Here is a 19,499-nt window from a genome sequence, read left to right as displayed (position 1 = left end):
CCGACCAGTCTGGAAGGTCCCAGGGAGGCCGTACCTCCGAGAGGCTCGGCGTTGAGCCCGGGTAGGGCCAGGTGGCTGCCCTTTCACCTAGGGTAGACCCTGGTCGCCTCCGCTCTTCGCCCAAAAGGGGATGCAGCTCCGGGAAAGTAAGGCCGCCGCGGTTGCGGCTATATTATGTATATGTCTTAGAGACGCGAGTCTATCTCTACCTTCAAGCTTTCCTGGGCTCTCGTCGCTCCTCCTCCCGACCCGCCCATCCCATCTGGGGATGAGAAGATTGAGGGTGCAGAGCCCTGTCCTGCAGCGGGGATTTGCGAGCTCAACCCGGCACCCCACTGATTACAGGATTACGTTGGACGAATATTTGAGCTTAGTATTCCCTGTTCACTGTGTGGGGTGGTGGGGGGTCGGCTAGGAATAGTCTTGAAGGTCTACCTCTGACATCTCATTTCAGTAACCTGGCATCTTCAGGGACAGTTATCTGCTTTTCAAAGGAGGTAATTGTCAATCTTGTTTTCAAGAGTGAATACAGCCCTGACCGTGACAACAGTCTGCACCTTTTTGTTTGTTTGTTTGTTTTTGTTTTGTTTTGTTTTGAGACGGAGTCTCACTCTTGTCGCCCAGGCTGGAGTGCAACCTCCGCCTCCTGGGTTCAAGTGATTCTCCTGCCTTAGCCTCCAGAGTAGCTGGGATTACAGACGCCCACCACCACGCCCGGCTAATTTTTGCATTTTTAATAGAGACGGGTTTTCACCATGTTTTGGCCAGGCTGGTCTCAAACTCCTGACCTCAGATGATCCGCCCGCCTCGTCCTCCCACGGTGCTGGGATTACAGGCATGAGCCACCGCGTCCAGCCCCTGGTCTGCATCTTTTATTTCGAGCTACAAACTATATTTACTGAAATAGGTGTTTTTTTTTCCACCTGTATACCTTTTGAAACGTCACAGTCTCTAATCGTGAACGATTTGGGGCGGAGGGCTGAACAATGTGTTTTCTAGTGTGTCGGGGTGTTTATATGCTATGTGTGCCTCCAAACTGTAAAGTAGTCCAGTATACTTTCCAGTGTATAAGTTTGTAGACCTTAAAATTTTCTTCTGGCTAACTTAAAATCGTTGAATTCACTAGTTTGCATAAACATTTAAGAATTTGAAAACACGGTTGAAAAACACAGTGTTACCAAGAAATTTTCTAATAACATGTTCAAATGAAAACAAAAATTTTACAGTTTAAGACTTAAATTCTTCGTCCACAGCAAGTGAATTCATGGTATTTTACTCTTTTGGGAAATATTGGAAATGAAGAACTGCAACTGTAATTTGAAATAAAGAAAACTTTAATTTTCAGTATAAAAATTGCTCAAATAGAATTGCCTAATTTTAATGACAAAAGGTAAGTACATAGTATGTGTGGTTTTTTTTGGGTTTTTTTTCCTAATACATCATTGAGTTCATGTGAAAAACTCTGTAACACCACAAGTAGATTATTTGATACAGTTATAGTCATTAAAATTATTTTAGAATTTTGATTTCTTGTATCACTTAAATTTACTGTTCTTTTTCACTAGTTCTTGAGCCTTTATTGTGTTGTTGATTATATCAGTATACATTTATTACTATAATTGGGCATTTACAGTTTTTCTTCATTTGAGGGCTTCTTTTTTTTCCCCCCCAGGTGAATTATAGTTTAATGTACTACAAGTCCTAAACTACGGATGGGAACTATTGCAGTTTATAATGTCAAAAACTTTTCTTAGACCAAAGGTATCTTCCACAAAGGTATGATACCCTAGAATGGCCATGTAATAATTGCCTTAAAATAATTAAAAATTTTTATATATATTCTTAATAACTTATTACTGCTATCAAAGTAATAGAGCCCAGTGTCTATTGTAATTAATGATTTAAGCAAGTCTGATATTAAGTTGTGAAACAAGTGTTCTCTAAAAGCACAACCTAAATTTTGAAAAAGTGTTTTACAGTCCCAGTCACAAAGGCTGAAAACATTTGAATGAAAGAACATAGAAGAGAGAAATATGAGTGGTAGTTGGTGTTATAGCTTAACCAAAAGCACTACTTCTTAGAAGTATTGTAATTCAGTGTGTGAGTTCTCAGCAAGATAGGGGTTAAGGTGGGATGGGGGTCAGACAGTTTCATGCATGCAAAGTAGCTATTTCCCTAAGTGGTAGCTCTAAATTTTCTTTGATGTTAAGTAAGTTACTTAACTTTGCTGTTTATCTTTCTCTTTTTTTCAGTATATGGGAGTCCACATTTATGTAAGAAATGAAACTATAAAATGTATAAATAATTTGCAAATCAGAATTGCTGTCGAAAGTTTTACTATAATGAAAGATATTTTCATACTCTCAAAAATATAGAGGAAAGGGGCCAAGATTATAGTACCAGTCACAATCTTTTGATGAGGACGAAATGAATCAGGTAGCTATGACTAAAATTTTTTCCAGTGGTCTTCCTTTTTTAATCCACTGCCGATAATATTCCTAACTCTCTGTCTTAAAAGAAGAGTGAAGTGTGACTTAGCATTCGTAAAGTATTTATAAGCCCCAAATTGTCTCCCCTAAGCCTACTTTCAGCTCCAACTTCTGGTTCATTTTCTTCAAGAGAGGAACATTGTCTAATAAATAGCTCACAACTGTGGCTGAGTATTCTTGAAGGAAATATATAACTTGGTTTCTTTTTGTTAGCCAGGCAGTAGATTCTACAACCAGATCTGAAGCTATATTTTTCTAGATTTATGCTATTAGAGTGTTAAAAAATCTAGTAAAAATTTCTAATTTCTAATTATTTGTAATTATTAGCTAATAATTTCTAATTATTAGCAAAAAAAATTTTTTTTGAGACAGGGTCTCACTCTGTTGCCCGGGCTGGAGTGCAGTGGGGTGATCATGGTTCACTGCAACCTTGACCTCTCGCGCTCAAGTGATTCTCCCACCTTAGCCCCCCAAGTAGCTGGGAATACAGGCGTGTGCCACCATGCCTGGCTAATTTTTTATTTTTTGTAGAGTTGGGGTCTCCCTATGTTATGCTAGCTGTTCTCAAACTCCTGGGCTCAGCAATCCTACTGCCTCTGCCTCTGAATGTGCTGGAATTATAGGTGTGAGCCACCACACCCAACCATTCCTAGGCATTTCTGAGTGACAGTTCCCCCTCTGGAAAGCCTGCCTCAATTATAAAAATATTAGTTGCTTCATACACTGAAGAAAAATATAATCCAGTCATAATTACAGATTACGACGTTATGATCTTTGGCCTATATCTTCACTAAGTCTTCAAGCTGATACGGATTATTTGGATGTATGAAATGGTTCTTAGTTTGTGAATGTATTAACCTGGCCAAGGCAGATATGTTACTCTTATTGCTGTTTCTGTTAAAATATTATCATTTGTTTATTTTGTTTTGCTTTTTTTAATAGGTAATTTTAATATTTATGTTTCAATCCTACAGAGAGTTTAAAAAAATCATTCTAGTGTTTATGCTGGGAAGGTTACAATTAATAAAAATAAGTTTGTGTTCTTTACTCCTTTAAGGTCAAGTAGACAAGTATGCACTTGCACTTACTGTAAAGTAGAAAAACAACTATTACAGACAGAGTTTTATTTAAAAAGAGTTAATTTGTAAGATTTTTAGGCCGGGTATGGTGGCTCATACCTTTAATCCCAGCTCTTTGGGAGGCTGATGTGAGAGGATCACTTGAGCCCAAGAATTGTTTGAGACCAGCCTGGGCAACGTGGCAAAAACCCATCTCTACAAAAAATACAAAAAAATTAGTTGGGCATGGTGGTGCATGCCTATAGTCCCAGTTACTCAAGGGGCTGAGGCTGGAGGATTGCTTGAGCTGAGATTATACCACTGCACTCCAGCCTGGGTGACAAAGTGAGACCCGGTCTCAAAAAAAATTTTTTTTTTTTTTTTTTTTTTAGTTTTAAAGGTTATAAATTTATGAATATGTTGTTTCCAGAGTAGTTCAGTTATTTGGGGGAATAGATGGGAGAAAATGTGATTATATTTACATGATTTCTTTTTTTTCAGGTAACAGACTGGGTTGACCCATCATTTGATGATTTTCTAGAGTGTGGAGGCGTCTCTACTATTACTGCCTCATCATTAGGTGTGAATAACTCAAGTCATAGAAGAAAAAATGGGCCTTCTACATTAGAAAGCAGCAGATTTCCAGCGAGAAAAAGAGGAAATCTATCTTCCTTAGAACAGATTTATGGTTTAGAAAATTCAAAAGAATATCTTTCTGAAAATGAACCATGGGTGGATAAATATAAACCAGAAACTCAGGTACTGAAAAGCATGCAGACATATCTACATAATTTAATTTCAGGGTGCATAAGGGTAGATGGGAGGCAGAGGGATGTACATTTTCAGATTTTTTACTCATAAGAATCTTTCTAAGTGTTAGAAAAAATTCTGGATTTTTTTATTTTCCAAGGCTTAGATTTTTCTCAATAGTTATTCTAAAGTTGTATGATTAGTTGTCTTAGATTTAATTTAATCCCAACATAGAATTGATCTTTTTAAAAATTTTTGTACTAAATGTAATACTCCTCTCTACTGTCTTCTCAAAGTATATTTCTGAATTTTAAAAAATGTTATAACTGCAAACTTGCCAAAATTATCATACAGAGGTATCAACTTAAGAATATAATTTTTCCATAATAGTATAAAAATTCAAGTATAATCAAAAGGATCATTTTATTATATAGATTGTTACTGATTTGCTACTTCTTTTCGTTAATAATGCTTAGGTTCATATGTGCTGATGTACCAAAAAATCTTCAGTTAAGTTTTGTTTTAAATTCGAAATTTTTGTTGTAGCATGAACTTGCTGTGCATAAAAAGAAAATTGAAGAAGTCGAAACCTGGTTAAAAGCTCAAGTTTTAGAAAGGCAACCAAAACAGGTAACTAAGAAATGTGTTTTTAAATATTTAACATCAAATATTTTTCTGACTTACAGTGTGTTGTTAGAAGTTAAAGTTTTATGATGATTTTGTTCAAAATAAGTCTAGATCTCCTGCAGTAGAAAGCTCCCTAGTGGGGCATGGTGACTCATGCCCGTAATCCCAGCACTTTGGGAGGCCAAGGCAGGAGGATCACTTGAGCCCAGGAGTTTGAGAGCAGCCTGGGCAACATAGGGAGACTGTCTCTACAGCTAATTAGCTGGGCATTGTGGTGCATGCCTCTGGTCTCAGCTACTTGGGAGGCTGAGGTGGGAGGATCGCCTGAGCCCAGGAGGTGGAAGCTGCAGTGAGCTGTGGTCACACTAGTACACTCTAGCCTGGGCAACAGAGCAATACCAAAAACCGTAAAAAGCAAAACAAAACAAAAAGCGAAAAAGAAAGCTTCCTGACTTTACTACTTCCAACTTGACTGAAAGACTCAGAGACTTTGAGTTTTCCCCTTTATTTGTAACTCTTTTTCTTTATGTCTTATTGTTAGCATAAAGAATCAGTAAACCAATTAGGGTGCTAGTATATTTAGCACATCAGATTATCTCAGGCTGAGGAAAGCAGGCAAATTACATGTTAGTTTCTCTACTAAATATAGCCAAAAACAGTCATTATTTATTTTAGACTGATATTTTTTGTTTCACTTCCTTACTGCACAATTACCTTGAACCCCCAAGGTAGAATATTCTCTCCTTCCATCAGTCTCCCTTTTTAAATGTTTTTTATTTTGAGATTTTTTCAAGCATAAAAGAAAATAGAATAATAAAAAAATATATAGAATATACTCATTGTTTCCCCCTTAAGTATTTTAAAGTAAATTATAATCATTGTGACATTTCAGTTAGACTTTTAGATACTTCAGTATGTCTCTGTGTTTTTTTAAAAAATGATTTTCCTAATTAATTATGCATACCATTATTCTCTCTAACAAAGTTAACCAGGATGCCGTAATGCTGTCTAATGATCAATTCATATTCACGTTTCTGCATTTGTCCCCAAAATGTCTTTTGTAGCTGGTTTGTTTCAAACAGGATAGGATCACACGTTGCATTTGGCTGTTATATATCTTAGGCCTTTTTTTTTTTTCCCTGAATCTAATAATAGTTTACTAACCCTTTCCTTTCTCCAAGGCACTGACTTATGAAGGAGACCAGGCCGGTTGACTTGTAGAAGTCTCACACTGGATTTGTTAGGTTGTTTCCTCCTAATGATGATTAACTTGTTCGTCTATCCTGCATTTCCTATAACCTGAAATTTTGAATCAAGGGCTTGATTAGACTCAAGCTGAACATTTTTGCAAGAATAAAGGTCATGTTGTATGTTGTATAGGGCGTCAAATTGGAAAGTATTTGTGGTTCTCCTACTGTCTTAAGTTTGGTCACTAGATCAAAGAGATGAAAATCAAAAATCTTCATTGTAGAGTAACTTTCCCTCACAACTGACACATAATCCATGGGGAGATACCGTGGCAGCATGTGAGTGCCCAGTTCTCCATCAGTCGTCCACCTAAGTGCTGTAGCTTCAGTTTTTCAATCCTTGCCTGAATCACTTATTTTATTAGAGTTGTACAGTAGTGACTTTTTTATAGTTCTGTTATTTCTACAGTTATTACTGGCATTTTTCTACAAAGAAAAGTTTGCCATCACTAGCTAGGGTTGTTTAGTTACCTTGAAATCCATTTCCAACTAGAAAGGCAGGATAAGTTTTGTATCTTTTCCTTTTTTAAAAAATAGACTTATTTTTGGAGCAGTTTTAGGTTCACAGCCAAATTGGGTAGAAGGTACAGAGATGTACCTCATATGCCCTGCCCCCACACATGCATAGCCTTCTCCCGTTACTAACCTTCCCTCACCAGAGTAGTACATTTGTTAAAATTGATGAACCTACATTGACACATCACTAACACCCAGAGTCCATTGTTTACATTAGGTCTTTCCTTTAGTTTTCAACCTTGAGATGAAGGAGTTGGTGTTTTAGTTGCTTTGATGGTAACAGATCCTTCTCTCTTTTTTTTTTTCTCGAGAGAGTCTTGCTTTGTCACACAGGCTAGAGTGCAGTGGCATGATCTTGGCTCACTGCAACCTCTGCCTCCTGGGTTCAAGCGATTCTCCTACCTCAGCCTCCCGAGTAGCTGGAATTACAGGCATGTGCCACCACACCCAGCTAATTTTTGTATTTTTAATAGAGACAGCGTTTCACCATGTTGGCCAGGCTGGTCTTGAACTCCTGACCTCAGGTGTTTTACCCGCCTCGCCTTCCCGAAGTGCTGGGATTGCAGTTGTGAGTCATAACACCCAGCCAATCCTTCTCTCTTGAACCAAGCTGCTTTCTCTCTGGCCTGTGGATCTAAACCTTTTGGTTTAGGGCTAAGATCATGAATTCAAGATGGATTTTCAGTGTCAGCATTGGTATTCCTCTGATGTTTCATAGAAATCTCATCTCTCGTCTCCGAATACAGATTTTTGGGCAGTCTATCTGAGACACCTCTTACATCCAGGCTTTTTCTCATTGATTTGTTTTTGGTCAGCTTAGCTAATAGTTTTTATTTTTCAGTGTCCATTGTGTTTTCTCACTTAGCAATACTCTGTCGGTATAAACATTGTCACATCATAAACCTACATTGGTGTTACTATTATTATTCTACCAGCTGGATAAACTTAGGTATATATGTACATATATATATATATATGTATATATGTATATATGTACATATATATGTATATATGTGTATATATATATGTATATATGTGTGTGTGTATATATATGTATGTATGTATGTATGTATTGGGAAAAGTATTTTCTTTATGTTTTCAAAAGTTTTCCCCCTAAGGAGTTGGACTTTAATCATATACTCTGTTTATTTGTTTATTAATTTTTTAGAGACAGGGTCTTGCTAGAGACGGTTGCCTACACTGGATTGCAGAGGTGCTGTCATAGCTCACTGCAGCCTTGAACTCCTGGGCTCAAGCAGTCCTCCCACCTTAGCTTCCTGAGTAGCTGGGGACTGCAAGCGTGTGCCACTGCATCTGGCTAATTAAAAAAAAATTTTTTTGTAGAGATGGGGTCTTATGGTGTCGCCCATGCTGGTCTTGAATTCCTGGCCTCAAGTAGACCTCCCACATTGGCATCCCACAGTGTCAGAATTAATAGGCATGAGCCACACCATGCCTGGCCCAAATCACTTACCATTTATTTTACAGAAGTTTCAGTGATGTCAGTAATTAGAAAATGTTTTTATTCAAAAAAATTGGTAAGATCTAGGTTTATCAATGGGCAAATGAAATTTACTTTTCAAAATTTATTTTAAATACGATATACCAAATATTTGCAGAGTTTAATTTTTCAGGACAGCTTCTTTCCTTCAAAATTCAGTAAAATTCTGTTACAGTGTAGACAAATGGGATTAACAAGATTCTTCACATTATAATGTCCTGATAAGAAACTACCTCCTAGTTCTCTTACTGGAAGGGAAACTTGCTATGTGGCTCTACCCACTCTGTCAGAAAACAGTCACTTAAGTATATTATTACATGAGAAAAATGTATAATACCTGTGCATAGGCTTCTTTTTCTTTGTAAAGAAGTGATCTGTCTGGTATTGTAGTTCTCATTATTCAAGGTAGTTATGTTCTGTAAAGTTGCTGAATTAGCAAATACTGAACTATTATTTCTAAGAAAAACACTAAATTAGGTTTTTGCAAACCTCTGGTAATAACATTTTTGTCAACCCATCAATATATAGCCTTGTTTTATATGTGTTTTTATTTAAAGTTATTTAATGTTCAGTCATGCTTCAATTAATAATGGGGACACATTCTGGGAAATGTGTCATTAGGTGACTTCATTGTTGTGAGAATATCATAGAGTGTAGTTACACAAACCTCCACCTAGGCTATATGGTATGGCCTCTTGCTCCTATGCTACAAACTTGTATAGCTTGTTACTGTATTGAATACTGTAGGCAATTATAACACAGTGGGAACTATATGTGTAAATAAACATACCTAAAGCATACCATTAAAAAGTACAGTAAAAAGGCCGGGCTTGGTGGCTCAGGCCTATAATCCCAGCACTTTGGGAGGTCGAGGTGGGTGGATTACCTGACGTCAGGAATTCGAGACCAGCCTGGCCAACATGGTGAAACCCCATCTCTACTAAAAATGCAAAAATTAGCCAGGCATGGTGGTGTGTGCCTGTAGTCCCAGCTATATGGGAGGCACAAGAATCACTTGAAACCGGGTGGCGGAAGTTGCAGTGAGCTGAGATAGTGCCACTGCGCCCCAGCCTGGGCAACAGAACAGAGACTTTGTCTCAAAAAAAAAAAAATTTTTTTTGGTGAAAACATGGTTATAAAAGATTAAAAAAAATGCTATTATACATTTATATAGGGAACTTACCATGAATGGAGCTTGGACTGGAAAATGGTTAAGTCAGTGACTGTGAGTGGTTAGTGACAGTCCAAGGACATTACTGTGCACTATTGTAGACTTTTATAAACATTGTACACTTAGGCTACACTAAACTTAAACAGTTTTTTATTTAATAAATTAACCTTCACTTACTGGAACTTTTTGTAAAGGCCATGTGAAGGACTTTATGTAGCTTTTTTACTTTATAAACTTTTAGATTCTTTGATAATAACACTTAGCCTAAAACACAAATAAATGGTACGGCTGTACAAAAATATTTTGTCTTTATATCTTTATTTTATAAACTTTTTTGTATTTAAAAAAATTTTTTTAAGCTTCTTTTAAAATTAGAAATGAAGACACAAACACACTTATTAGTCTAGGTCTACACAGGATTAGGATCATTAATAGCACTGTCTTCCACCTCTACATCTTGTCCACTGGAAGGTCTTCAGAGGCAACAACACGTAAGGAGCTGTCATCTCTTATGACAACAGTGCCTTCTTCTGCAGTACCTCCTGAAGGACTTGCCTGAGGCTGTTTTATAGTTAACTTCTTTTTTTTTTTTTTTGACAGAGTTTCACTCTTGTTGCCCAGGCTGGAGTGCAGTGGCGCGATTTTGGCTCACTGCAACTTCTGCCTCCCGGGTTCAAGCGATTTTCTTGTCTCAGCCTCCTGAGTAGCTGGGATTACAGGAGTTCACCACCACACCCGGGTAGTTCTTGTATTTTTAGTAGAGATGGGGTTTCTCCATGTTGGCCAGGCTGGTCTTGAACTCCTGACCTCAGATGATCCGCCTGCTTCGGCCTCCCAAAGTGATGGGATTATAGGCGTGAGCCACTGTGCCCGGCCAACTTTTATTTTTTAAAAACAAGTAGATTCTAATAATAAAGATGGGCACTGTAAATACATAAACCAGTAAGATAGTTGTTTATTATAATTATCAAGCATTATGTGTTACACATAATGAGATATACGTGTTACACTTTTATACAGCACAGTAGGTGTGTGTACACCAGCATTACCACAAACATGAGTGATGTTTTGCATTATTGTTACTGGGAATTTTTCAGCTCCATTATAATTTTATGAGACTACTGTTTATATGTGGTTCATCATTGACTGAAAGTTGATTATCTGGCACATGACTGTATATTGTTGATCCATATAGTTTGAACTCATGGTGAACAGCGCTATAACTCATGCACTGCCCCTTTCAAAAGTGGAGCAGGTTCTCTTTGTCCAAGTACATAGGTTCTTATTAAAGGAAAACAAACAAGAATTACAGCCTACCATTGTATGTAGGAAATCTTTTGATATTTCGGTAGCTTTAACTTTTTTTTTTTTTTATCAAATTTACGGTATGAGGGAATGTTACTGGGATCCACAACCTCTAGTCTCTCGTTAGAGTCCTATCTCTGGTAAATATGTTTCTTTTTTTTCCTTTTTTTTTTTTTTGAGACAGGATCTTACTCTAATGTGCAGGATGGAGTGCAGCGGCACAGTCTTGGCTCATTGCAGCCTCCACCTCCCAGGCTCAAGTGATTCTTCCACCTCAGCCTCCTGACCAGCTGGGACTATAGGCGCACACCACCATGCCCAGCTAATTTTTTGTATTTTTTTTGTAGAGACAGGGTTTTGCCATGTTGACCAGGCTGGTCTCAGACTCCTGGGCTCAAGGAATCCGTCTGCCTCAGCCTCCCAAAATGCTGGGATTACAGGTGTGAGCCGCCGTGCTCTTCCCAAATATGTGTCTTAATATGCATTTCTTAAAGAATCTAATAACCAAACTGAGGTCTTTCCATAAGAATATTGTATTTGTATAACAGTAACTTATATCATCCAATGAGATGTCTATATTAAGAATAAATTTTGCTGGGAGTGGTGGCTCACATCTGTAATCCCAGCACTTTGGGAGGCCATGGCGGGCAAATCACGAGGTCAGGAGATCGAGACCATCCTGGCTAACACGGTGAAACCCTGTCTCTACTAAAAATACAAAAAAATTAGCCAGGCGTGGTGGCTGGCGCCTGTAGTCCTAGCTACTCGGGTGGCTGAGGCAGGAGAATGGCGTGAACCCGGGAGGCGGAGCTTGCAGTGAGCCGAGATTATGCCACTGCACTCCAGCCTGGGTGAAAGAGCAAGACTCGTCTCAAAAAAAAAAAAAGAATAAATTTTATGAGTTCAGGTAACCTCTAAAAATCTTTGTTTCAGACATCACCTCCCTAATTTAGCCAAAGTTTAGTGTTTGGCTACTAAATAGTCCTTGGGAGGGACATAATGCAAAAATTGAGAAATTATCAGAAGCGGAATTGAGAGTTGAAGAATTAAGATTCTCTTATTTCCATATTTGCAGATGTTTTTGTATGGAAAAGGGGGGAAAAGGGCAATTTTAAAAAAAGAAAAAAATAAAGCTGGTTTATTCCAGCAAGCATTATTATGAAATTTAATGTGCTTATATGAGACATTCAGCAAATATTTATAGAAGTAAATATGTTTAGAATGAAAAGTCAGAAATAATATTCTAGCATTCCAGTGATTTTGTTTTTTAATTAATATTTGTATTTGATTTTAGGGTGGATCTATTTTATTAATAACAGGTCCTCCTGGATGTGGAAAGACAACGACCTTAAAAATACTATCAAAGGAGCATGGTATTCAAGTACAAGAGTGGATTAATCCAGTTTTACCAGACTTCCAAAAAGATGATTTCAAGGGGATGTTTAATACTGGTAAGATTTGCTGTGAAGGTAGTGGAAGTAGTGGGGCAAACCTGTGCTTAAGGGAGCTTTCAGATAAAGTTCTATGAGTGCATTTTTTCCCATACTTCTCGCTTTCAGAGGGATGGAATTTCACAGGCCAGGTGCGATGGCTGTCACATGGGAGGCTGAGGCAGGAGGATTGCTTCAGGCCAGGAGTTAAAGACCAGGCTGGGCAACATACAAAGACCCTGTCTACAAAAATAAAAAAATTAGCTAGGTATAGTGTTGTGTACCTGTAGTTCTAACTACTCAAGGGCTGAGGTGTGAGGGTCACTTGAGCCCATGAGTTCAAGGTTGCAGTGAGCTATAGTGGTACCATCGTGCTCCAGCCTGGGCAACAGAATGAGACATTGTCTCAAAAAATAAATAAATAAAAGTTATTTCAGGAGAAGGAAAGAAAGCATGTCTCCAATGGAAGACAATGGAATTTTTTGAAGATTAAGTCTTAACTGTTTTGTTAACATATTCTTCTGTTTGCATTATTTATCTGCTTTTTTCTAAGATCTGGCTAGGAGGTTAGACAGTATTAACTAAGATATTTTATTTGTTAAATCAAGCCTTAAGATGTGTTAAAAAGAACTTGCCCCCCAACAAGATAGCTTAGATCAGTAAGTACCTGTTAGAACAATATCAAATGAAAGCAAAAGACAAAGATGTCTTTGGAATTTGGAAGGAGACCTTAAGATAACGATTTAAAAATTGATAATAGTAACAATTTTATTTATTTTTATTTTTTTTGAGACAGAGTCTCACTCTGTCGCCCAGGCTGGAGTACAACGTCTGCCTCCCAGACTCAAGCTATTCTCATGCCTTAGCCTCCTGAGTAGCTGGGATTAGAGGCATGTGCCACCACACCCAGCTAGTTTTTGTATTTTTAGTAGAGATGGGGTTTTGCCATGTTAGCCAGGCTGGTCTCGAACTCCTGGCCTCAAGTGATCCACCTGCCTCTGCCTCCCAAAGTGCTGGGATTATAGGCGTGAGCTACCATGCGTGGCAATAGTACCAATTTAAAGATGTAATACGTTATAAGTTCATGCATATGCTTATGTACCTTAGCACTATCATTTTTATCTTTCATAGTTTTTCATATTGCAACTCTAGGTGATGAAACTAGGGATAGCCAAATCTCCTAGGCCATTTTGAAGGGAAAAGGGTTCTGTAGAAGGATAATTTTAATGTGGAGTGTTCCTCAAAATCCCTTCTCTGGACTCTTCTTTAATGTACTCCCTTGTGCTACTAGTATCCCAGCCTGCTGGGGCTTTTACTGTTTTCTTTTCTTTATTATTATTATTACTATTATTATGATTATTATTTTTGAGATGGAGTCTTGCTCTGTCACCCAGGCTGGAGTGCAGTGGTTTGTCTCACTGCAAGCTCCGCCTCCTGGGTTCAAGCAATTCTCCTGACTCAGCCTCCCAAGTAGCTGGGATTACAGGCGCCCACCACCATGCCCGGCTTATTTTTGTATTTTTTAGTAGAGATGGGGTTTCACCACGTTGGTCAGGTTGTTTTCGAACCCCTGACCTCAGGTGATCCAACCATCTCGGCCTCCAAAAGTGCTGGGATTACAGGCGTGAGCCACCACGCCCGGCCCATTATTATTATTATTTTTTTAAGAGACAAAGTCTCACTATATTGTCTAGAATGAACTTCTTAAGTGTTTAAGGGATTCTCATGACCCAACCTCTGGGGTAGCTGGGACTACAGACGTGTGTTCCTGCATCTGGCTTTTACTGCTTTCTAAATAGTAGCATTACTTTTGACAGTCTGATAAGCTTTAACTTAAACAGTCTTCAATATGAAACGTGCCTTCAGAGAGCTTCCCTCATTCTCAAGTTCACTAATCAGTTATTCTGTTTTTGTTGTTAAACCTTTATCACTCCAGCCTGACCAACATGGAGAAACCCTGTCTCTACTAAAAATTCAATAATTAGCCAGGCGTGGTGGTGTGTTCCTGTAATCCCAGCTACTCAGGAGGCTGAGGCAGGAGAATCGCTTGAACCTGGGAGGTGGAGGTTGCAGCGAGCCAAGATTGCGCCACTGCACTCCAGCCTGGGCGACAGAGCGAGATTCCGTCTCAAAACAAACAAACCAAACCCTTATCACTGAAGGTAATTCATTTATAGGCTTGAACTCATTTAGAGATTCTTCATTGGGTAGGCCACAGTCATAAATATTTTTACCAATTATATGAATGTTATACCAACAGCTGTGTTCTTAGGTCAGTTAACTCCATATTACACAGGGTCTCACTCTGTCACCCAGGCTGGAGTGCAGTGACACAATCTTGGCTCACTGCAACCTCCACCTCCTGGGCTCAAGCTATTACCTCCACCCCCTGCCTCAGCCCTGCAAGTAGCCAGAACTACAGGCACAAGCCTCCACACCTGGCACCTGGCTAATTTTTGTATTTTTTTGTAGAGACCGGGTTTCACCATGTTGCCCAGGTTGCTCTTGAATTCCTGACGTCAAGCGATCCACCTGCCTTGGCCTCCCAAAGTGCTGGGATTACAGGCGTGAGCCACTGCACCTGGCTACATGTTGACTCTTGTCTTTTGAAAGGAATATCCTATTTTAAATTTAAATGATTTTTCCTAATTAGGAAACAGTCTACAGTATTGTGAGATGCATCAAGTATGTGTGTGTGTACATACAGATGTATAATATTAATGTATATCATTTGTTGAAAATAAAAGTGGTTATGTGTTTCCTTTCAGAATCAAGCTTCCATATGTTTCCCTATCAGTCTCAGATAGCAGTTTTCGAAGAGTTTCTACTAAGAGCGACAAAGTATAACAAGTTACAAATGCTTGGAGATGATCTGAGAACTGATAAGAAGATAATTCTGGTTGAAGTAAGGACAACTTTTAAAATCTTTTTTTTTTTTTTTTTTTTTTTGAGATGGAGTCTTGCTGTGTCACTGTCACCCAGGCTGGAGTGCAGTGGCGCGATCTCAGCTCACTGCAAGCTCTGCCTCCCAGGTTCACGCCATTCTCCTGCCTCAGCCTCCCAAGTAGCTGGGACTACAGGCGCCCACCACCACGCCCGGCTAATTTTTTGTATTTTTTAGTAGAGACAGGGTTTCACTGTGTTAGCCAGGATGGTCTCGATCTCCTGACCTCATGATACGCCCACCGTGGCCTCCCAAAGTGCTGGGATTACAGGCGTGAGCCACCATGCCTGGCCTAAAATCTTTTTTTTTTTTTTTTTTTTTTGAGACAGAGTCTCGCTTTAACCCCTAGGCTGGAGTGCAGTGGTGCAGTCTTGGCTCACTGCCACCTCCGCCTCCTGGGTTGAAACAATTCTCATGCCTCAGCCTCCCCCGAGTAGTGGGGATTACAGGAACCTGCCACCATGCCGGCCTAATTTTTGTATATTTAGTAGAGATGGAGTTTTGCCACGTTGGCCAGGCTGGTCTCAAACTCCTGACCTCAAGGTAATCCTCCCGCCTTGGCCTCCCGAGTGCTGGGATTACACATGTGAGCCACCACACCCAGCCAACTTTTAAAATTTTGCTGTAGCTATTGACTAAGCAATTGTGAGATATATCTTACATGATAACGTTAACTTGTCTCTATAGTAGTGATATTGGTAAAATACAACACAAAGGCTTTGTAATAGTAGAAACCTAAAGTCTCTTCTAGTAAACTTGAATGGAATAGCTGTAGGATAAGGAATGTTATAAATTTTAATGGTTTAAGTATAGAAAAACAAAAGAAAAGTTTGGAAAATTACTTCCTAGTGAAAATACTGTAACTGGAAAGCAACCCAAAGAAATTTGATCTAAAAATTGGGATCCCCATTGATGTATATTACTGTTTTGGATATCATCTATTTCATGTTTCCTATGAAAGTTCTGTTTAAAATACATTGAATAAATATATTTTTGCCTATCTCAATAAATATAAATTTGAAAAATAAATTTGCAATGGAATAAAACTATACTATTATTTATTTTTTATTTTCAATAGGATTTACCTAACCAGTTTTATCGGGATTCTCATACTTTACATGAAGTTCTAAGGTAGGTTTCAGTGAAGTATTCTAAAACTCCAAATTAAATGAGAAGTGGCTTAAATTTCAACATTGCTGTATTTTGTTATTTTAGGAAGTATGTGAGGATTGGTCGATGTCCTCTTATATTTATAATCTCGGACAGTCTCAGTGGAGATAATAATCAAAGGTTATTGTTTCCCAAAGAAATTCAGGAAGAGTGTTCTATCTCAAATATTAGGTAAGAAAGAAATTTCTGCTTATAAAGGTCACATACATGTTATATTTTTAAATTAATCATTTAACTGCTATCTTTCTTTATAAAACTTAGTTTCAACCCTGTGGCACCAACAATTATGATGAAATTTCTTAATCGAATAGTGACTATAGAAGCTAACAAGGTAAGTCTCTGATTAATTAAACCTTACTTGATAACTATAGAAAGCCTAGCTTAAATAGTATTATGTAAACTGAAGGAGTGTTATTTTAATTTTTTAGAATTAAAACATTTTATTATACTCATAAGGCATGTCATTTTAGCAAATGTAGGAAATACTGATTTTAAAAATCTTTAACATTTTTCTACTATTAAACTTTCACTTTCACATTGAGGTAAATTTTTCCTTTGCTTGGTTTACTGTTCTAAATTGTGTCTGTCATCAAGAAAATGTTTTCTGGCATGTAGGTATGGTAGTTATCAACAATTCAACTCTTCCTATTGTCCTGTTGTCACTTTTTTATTTTCACATTTTTTTTAATTGTGGTGAAAAACATGTATCATAAAATTTATCATCTTAACCATTTTCAAAGATACACTTCAGTATTGTAAAGTCTATTTACATTCATATACAGCTGTTGTCACTTTTTTTTTTTTGGAGACAGGGTCTCACTCTGTTGCTCAGGCTGGACTGCAGTGGCATAATCATGGCTCACTGCAGCCTCGACCTCTTGGGCTCAAGTGTTCCTCCCACCTCAGCCTCCCAAGCAGCTGGGACTACAGGCTGGTACCACCATGCCTGGCTAATTTTTAAATTTTTTTTAGAGACAGGGTCTCTCTGTGTTGCCCAGGCTGGTCTCGAATTCCTGGCTCAAGTGATCCTCCCTCCTCAGCCTCTGAAAGTGCTGAGATTTCAGGCATGAGCCTCTGTGCCCGGCTTCTTTTCACTTTTAGTACGTCATTTTTTCTGTATTTCAAATCAAAATGATGTTTAAAAAAATTGATGGACCTTCTGCTCCCAGCGTCATGGTTTTAGGGAATCCTATTGGTATAAATCAACCAAATCTTGTATGAAACATAATTTTTGTTGCACTGCTAGGACCACAGGAACTGACGGAAATATCCAAGGGAGAGGTTGTTTTGAGGATTAAACACGTTAGTGTAGAGCACCTAACTGAATAAATACCAGATATTAATAGTGAAAAATGAGAAACAAACTGAGTCCAATAATACAGGTAGCAATTACTGTGATGAATTATTATGCCATTAGTGTTTTGAAAATATTTAATGGGTCAGGTGCGGTGGCTCACGCCTGTAATCTTAAGACTTTGGGAGGCCGAGGTGGGTGTATCACCTGAGGTCAGGAGTTCGTGACCAGCCTGGCCAACAGGCGAAACCCCATCTCTAATAAAAATACAAAAATCAGCCGGGTGTGGTGGCGGGTACGTATAATCCCAGCTACTCAGGAAGCTGAGGCAGGAGAATAGCTTGAACCCGGGGGGTGGAGGTTGCAGTGAGCCGAGATTGCGCTACTTCACTCCAGCCTGGGCAGCAAGAGCAAAACTCTGTATCCCAAAAAAAAAAAAAAAAATTACCTGGGCATGATGGTGTGCTCCTGTAGTCCCAGTTACTCAGAAGCCTGAGACAGGATGATCGCTGGAGCCTAGGAGTTTGAGGCTGCAGTGATCTAGATGACATGACTCTAGTCTGTCATGGACAGAGCTAGACCCTGTCTCTAAAAAAACATCTACCTTCTCTACTATAAGCATGAGAACTGCAAATTGAGCCATGGTGCATGCCTGTAGTCCCAGCTACAAAGGCTGACAGCGGTGGGAGGATTTGTTGAGCCTGGGAGCTCAAGACCAGCCCAGGTGTGATATAGTAAGACCTTGTGTCAAAACAAAAATTTTTTTTTTTAGTGAATTGGTTAGTTCAAGTGGCTCTGGTTTAAAAAAGAAGAAGAAGAAATAATTGGTGTAATTATGGCTTTTTCATCCTCACCAGACTGTATAATGTATAACCCCAGTAAAGGAATTTTCATGTAAATTTCATAAATTAGTTAGATTATTTTGTGTATATTTAATTTTATCACAGTCTGTTGCATTTTGAGGGTTTTTTTGTGTGTACACGTATATGTTGTTATATATCTGTGTGTACGTAGTGAGAAAGAGTAAAAACTTCAAAATACAACCTGGTCAAAGAGAAAAAGTAAAATAATACAGTATTTAATATTTCCTGAAAGTATACCTTAAACTGTAATAAGTCATTGAAGCTTGTACCATTCATAGACCAGTGTTTAGCATGAAGGCTTTTTAGTTTTTTATTATTATTTTAAGATAATTTTTTTTTTCTGGCTCTATTGCCCAGGCTGGAGTGCAGTGGCAAGATCATAGCTCACTGCAGCCTTCATCTCCAGGTCTCAAGTGATCCTCCCATTTCAGCCTCCCAAGTAGCAGGGACTACAGGCGCATGCCACCATGCCCAGCTAATCGTTTTGATAAGGTCTTACTACCTTGCCTAGGCTGGTCTCAGACTCCTGAGCTCAAGTGATCCTCCTGCCTCAGTCTCCCAAATTGCTGTGATTATAGGAATGTGCCACCGTGCCCAGCCCTTTTTAGTATTTAAGTTTAAAAGAATCTAATTTACGTTAATTAAGTTTAGAAAATAGGTTGGGGTTTTTTGTTGTTGTTATTTTTAAGAAAATACCTTTTTTTAAATTTAATTTTCTTATTTTAGAATGGAGGAAAAATTACTGTCCCTGACAAAACTTCTCTAGAGTTGCTCTGTCAAGGATGTTCTGGTGATATCAGAAGTGCAATAAACAGCCTCCAGTTTTCTTCTTCAAAAGGTAACTATGGAAGATACAGTCATGTGGCATTATATAGGTGACTGACTTTCTCTTAATTCATTCAATGAAATCAAACATTTTAACTTACATTTGGTCTATACCTATTTATCCTTCTTTATTACTGAGACAGTGGCTTAAAATTAAATATATACACATGCATACATACCCTTCTATGAATATGTCATAGTATATATCCTTGTTTCTGTTTGAGATAGTTTACCTTTCAAAGTTAACTTAGAATCAGATTTCCTGGATAAAAATTCTGCCTCTGCCACTTACCAGTTATATAGGCCTAT

The 19,499-nt window shown here is 38.3% G+C and overlaps 1 protein-coding gene across 6 annotated transcripts in view; it reads left to right on the top strand.

Annotated features, from left to right (window-relative positions):
- Nucleotides 1–19,499, top strand: part of RAD17 (RAD17 checkpoint clamp loader component) — a 45,863-nt gene that overhangs the window by 536 nt on the left and 25,828 nt on the right. For 2 of the 6 annotated variants that reach the window (XM_014344891.5, XM_063604210.1), the window contains exons 1-10: nt 350–497; nt 1,673–1,776; nt 4,049–4,306; nt 4,844–4,927; nt 11,959–12,115; nt 14,863–14,999; nt 16,117–16,169; nt 16,254–16,379; nt 16,470–16,539; nt 19,092–19,203. In XM_014344891.5, the coding sequence (XP_014200377.2) occupies nt 1,735–1,776; nt 4,049–4,306; nt 4,844–4,927; nt 11,959–12,115; nt 14,863–14,999; nt 16,117–16,169; nt 16,254–16,379; nt 16,470–16,539; nt 19,092–19,203 (1,039 nt within the window). In that variant the 5' untranslated portion in view covers nt 350–497; nt 1,673–1,734. Of the gene's footprint in view, nt 1–9; nt 147–349; nt 498–1,253; nt 1,391–1,672; nt 1,777–2,252; nt 2,437–4,048; nt 4,307–4,843; nt 4,928–11,958; nt 12,116–14,862; nt 15,000–16,116; nt 16,170–16,253; nt 16,380–16,469; nt 16,540–19,091; nt 19,204–19,499 lie in introns of those variants that run through there. The other 4 variants (XM_055112326.3, XM_008957391.5, XM_008957398.6 and 1 more) reach the window with 4 other exon arrangements.

This window comes from Pan paniscus, chromosome 4, assembly GCF_029289425.2.
Source record: "Pan paniscus chromosome 4, NHGRI_mPanPan1-v2.0_pri, whole genome shotgun sequence".
Taxonomy (NCBI): domain Eukaryota; kingdom Metazoa; phylum Chordata; class Mammalia; order Primates; family Hominidae; genus Pan; species Pan paniscus.
The sequence above is the reverse complement of the archived record's forward strand: the minus strand, read 5'-3'. Positions and strand labels throughout refer to the sequence as shown.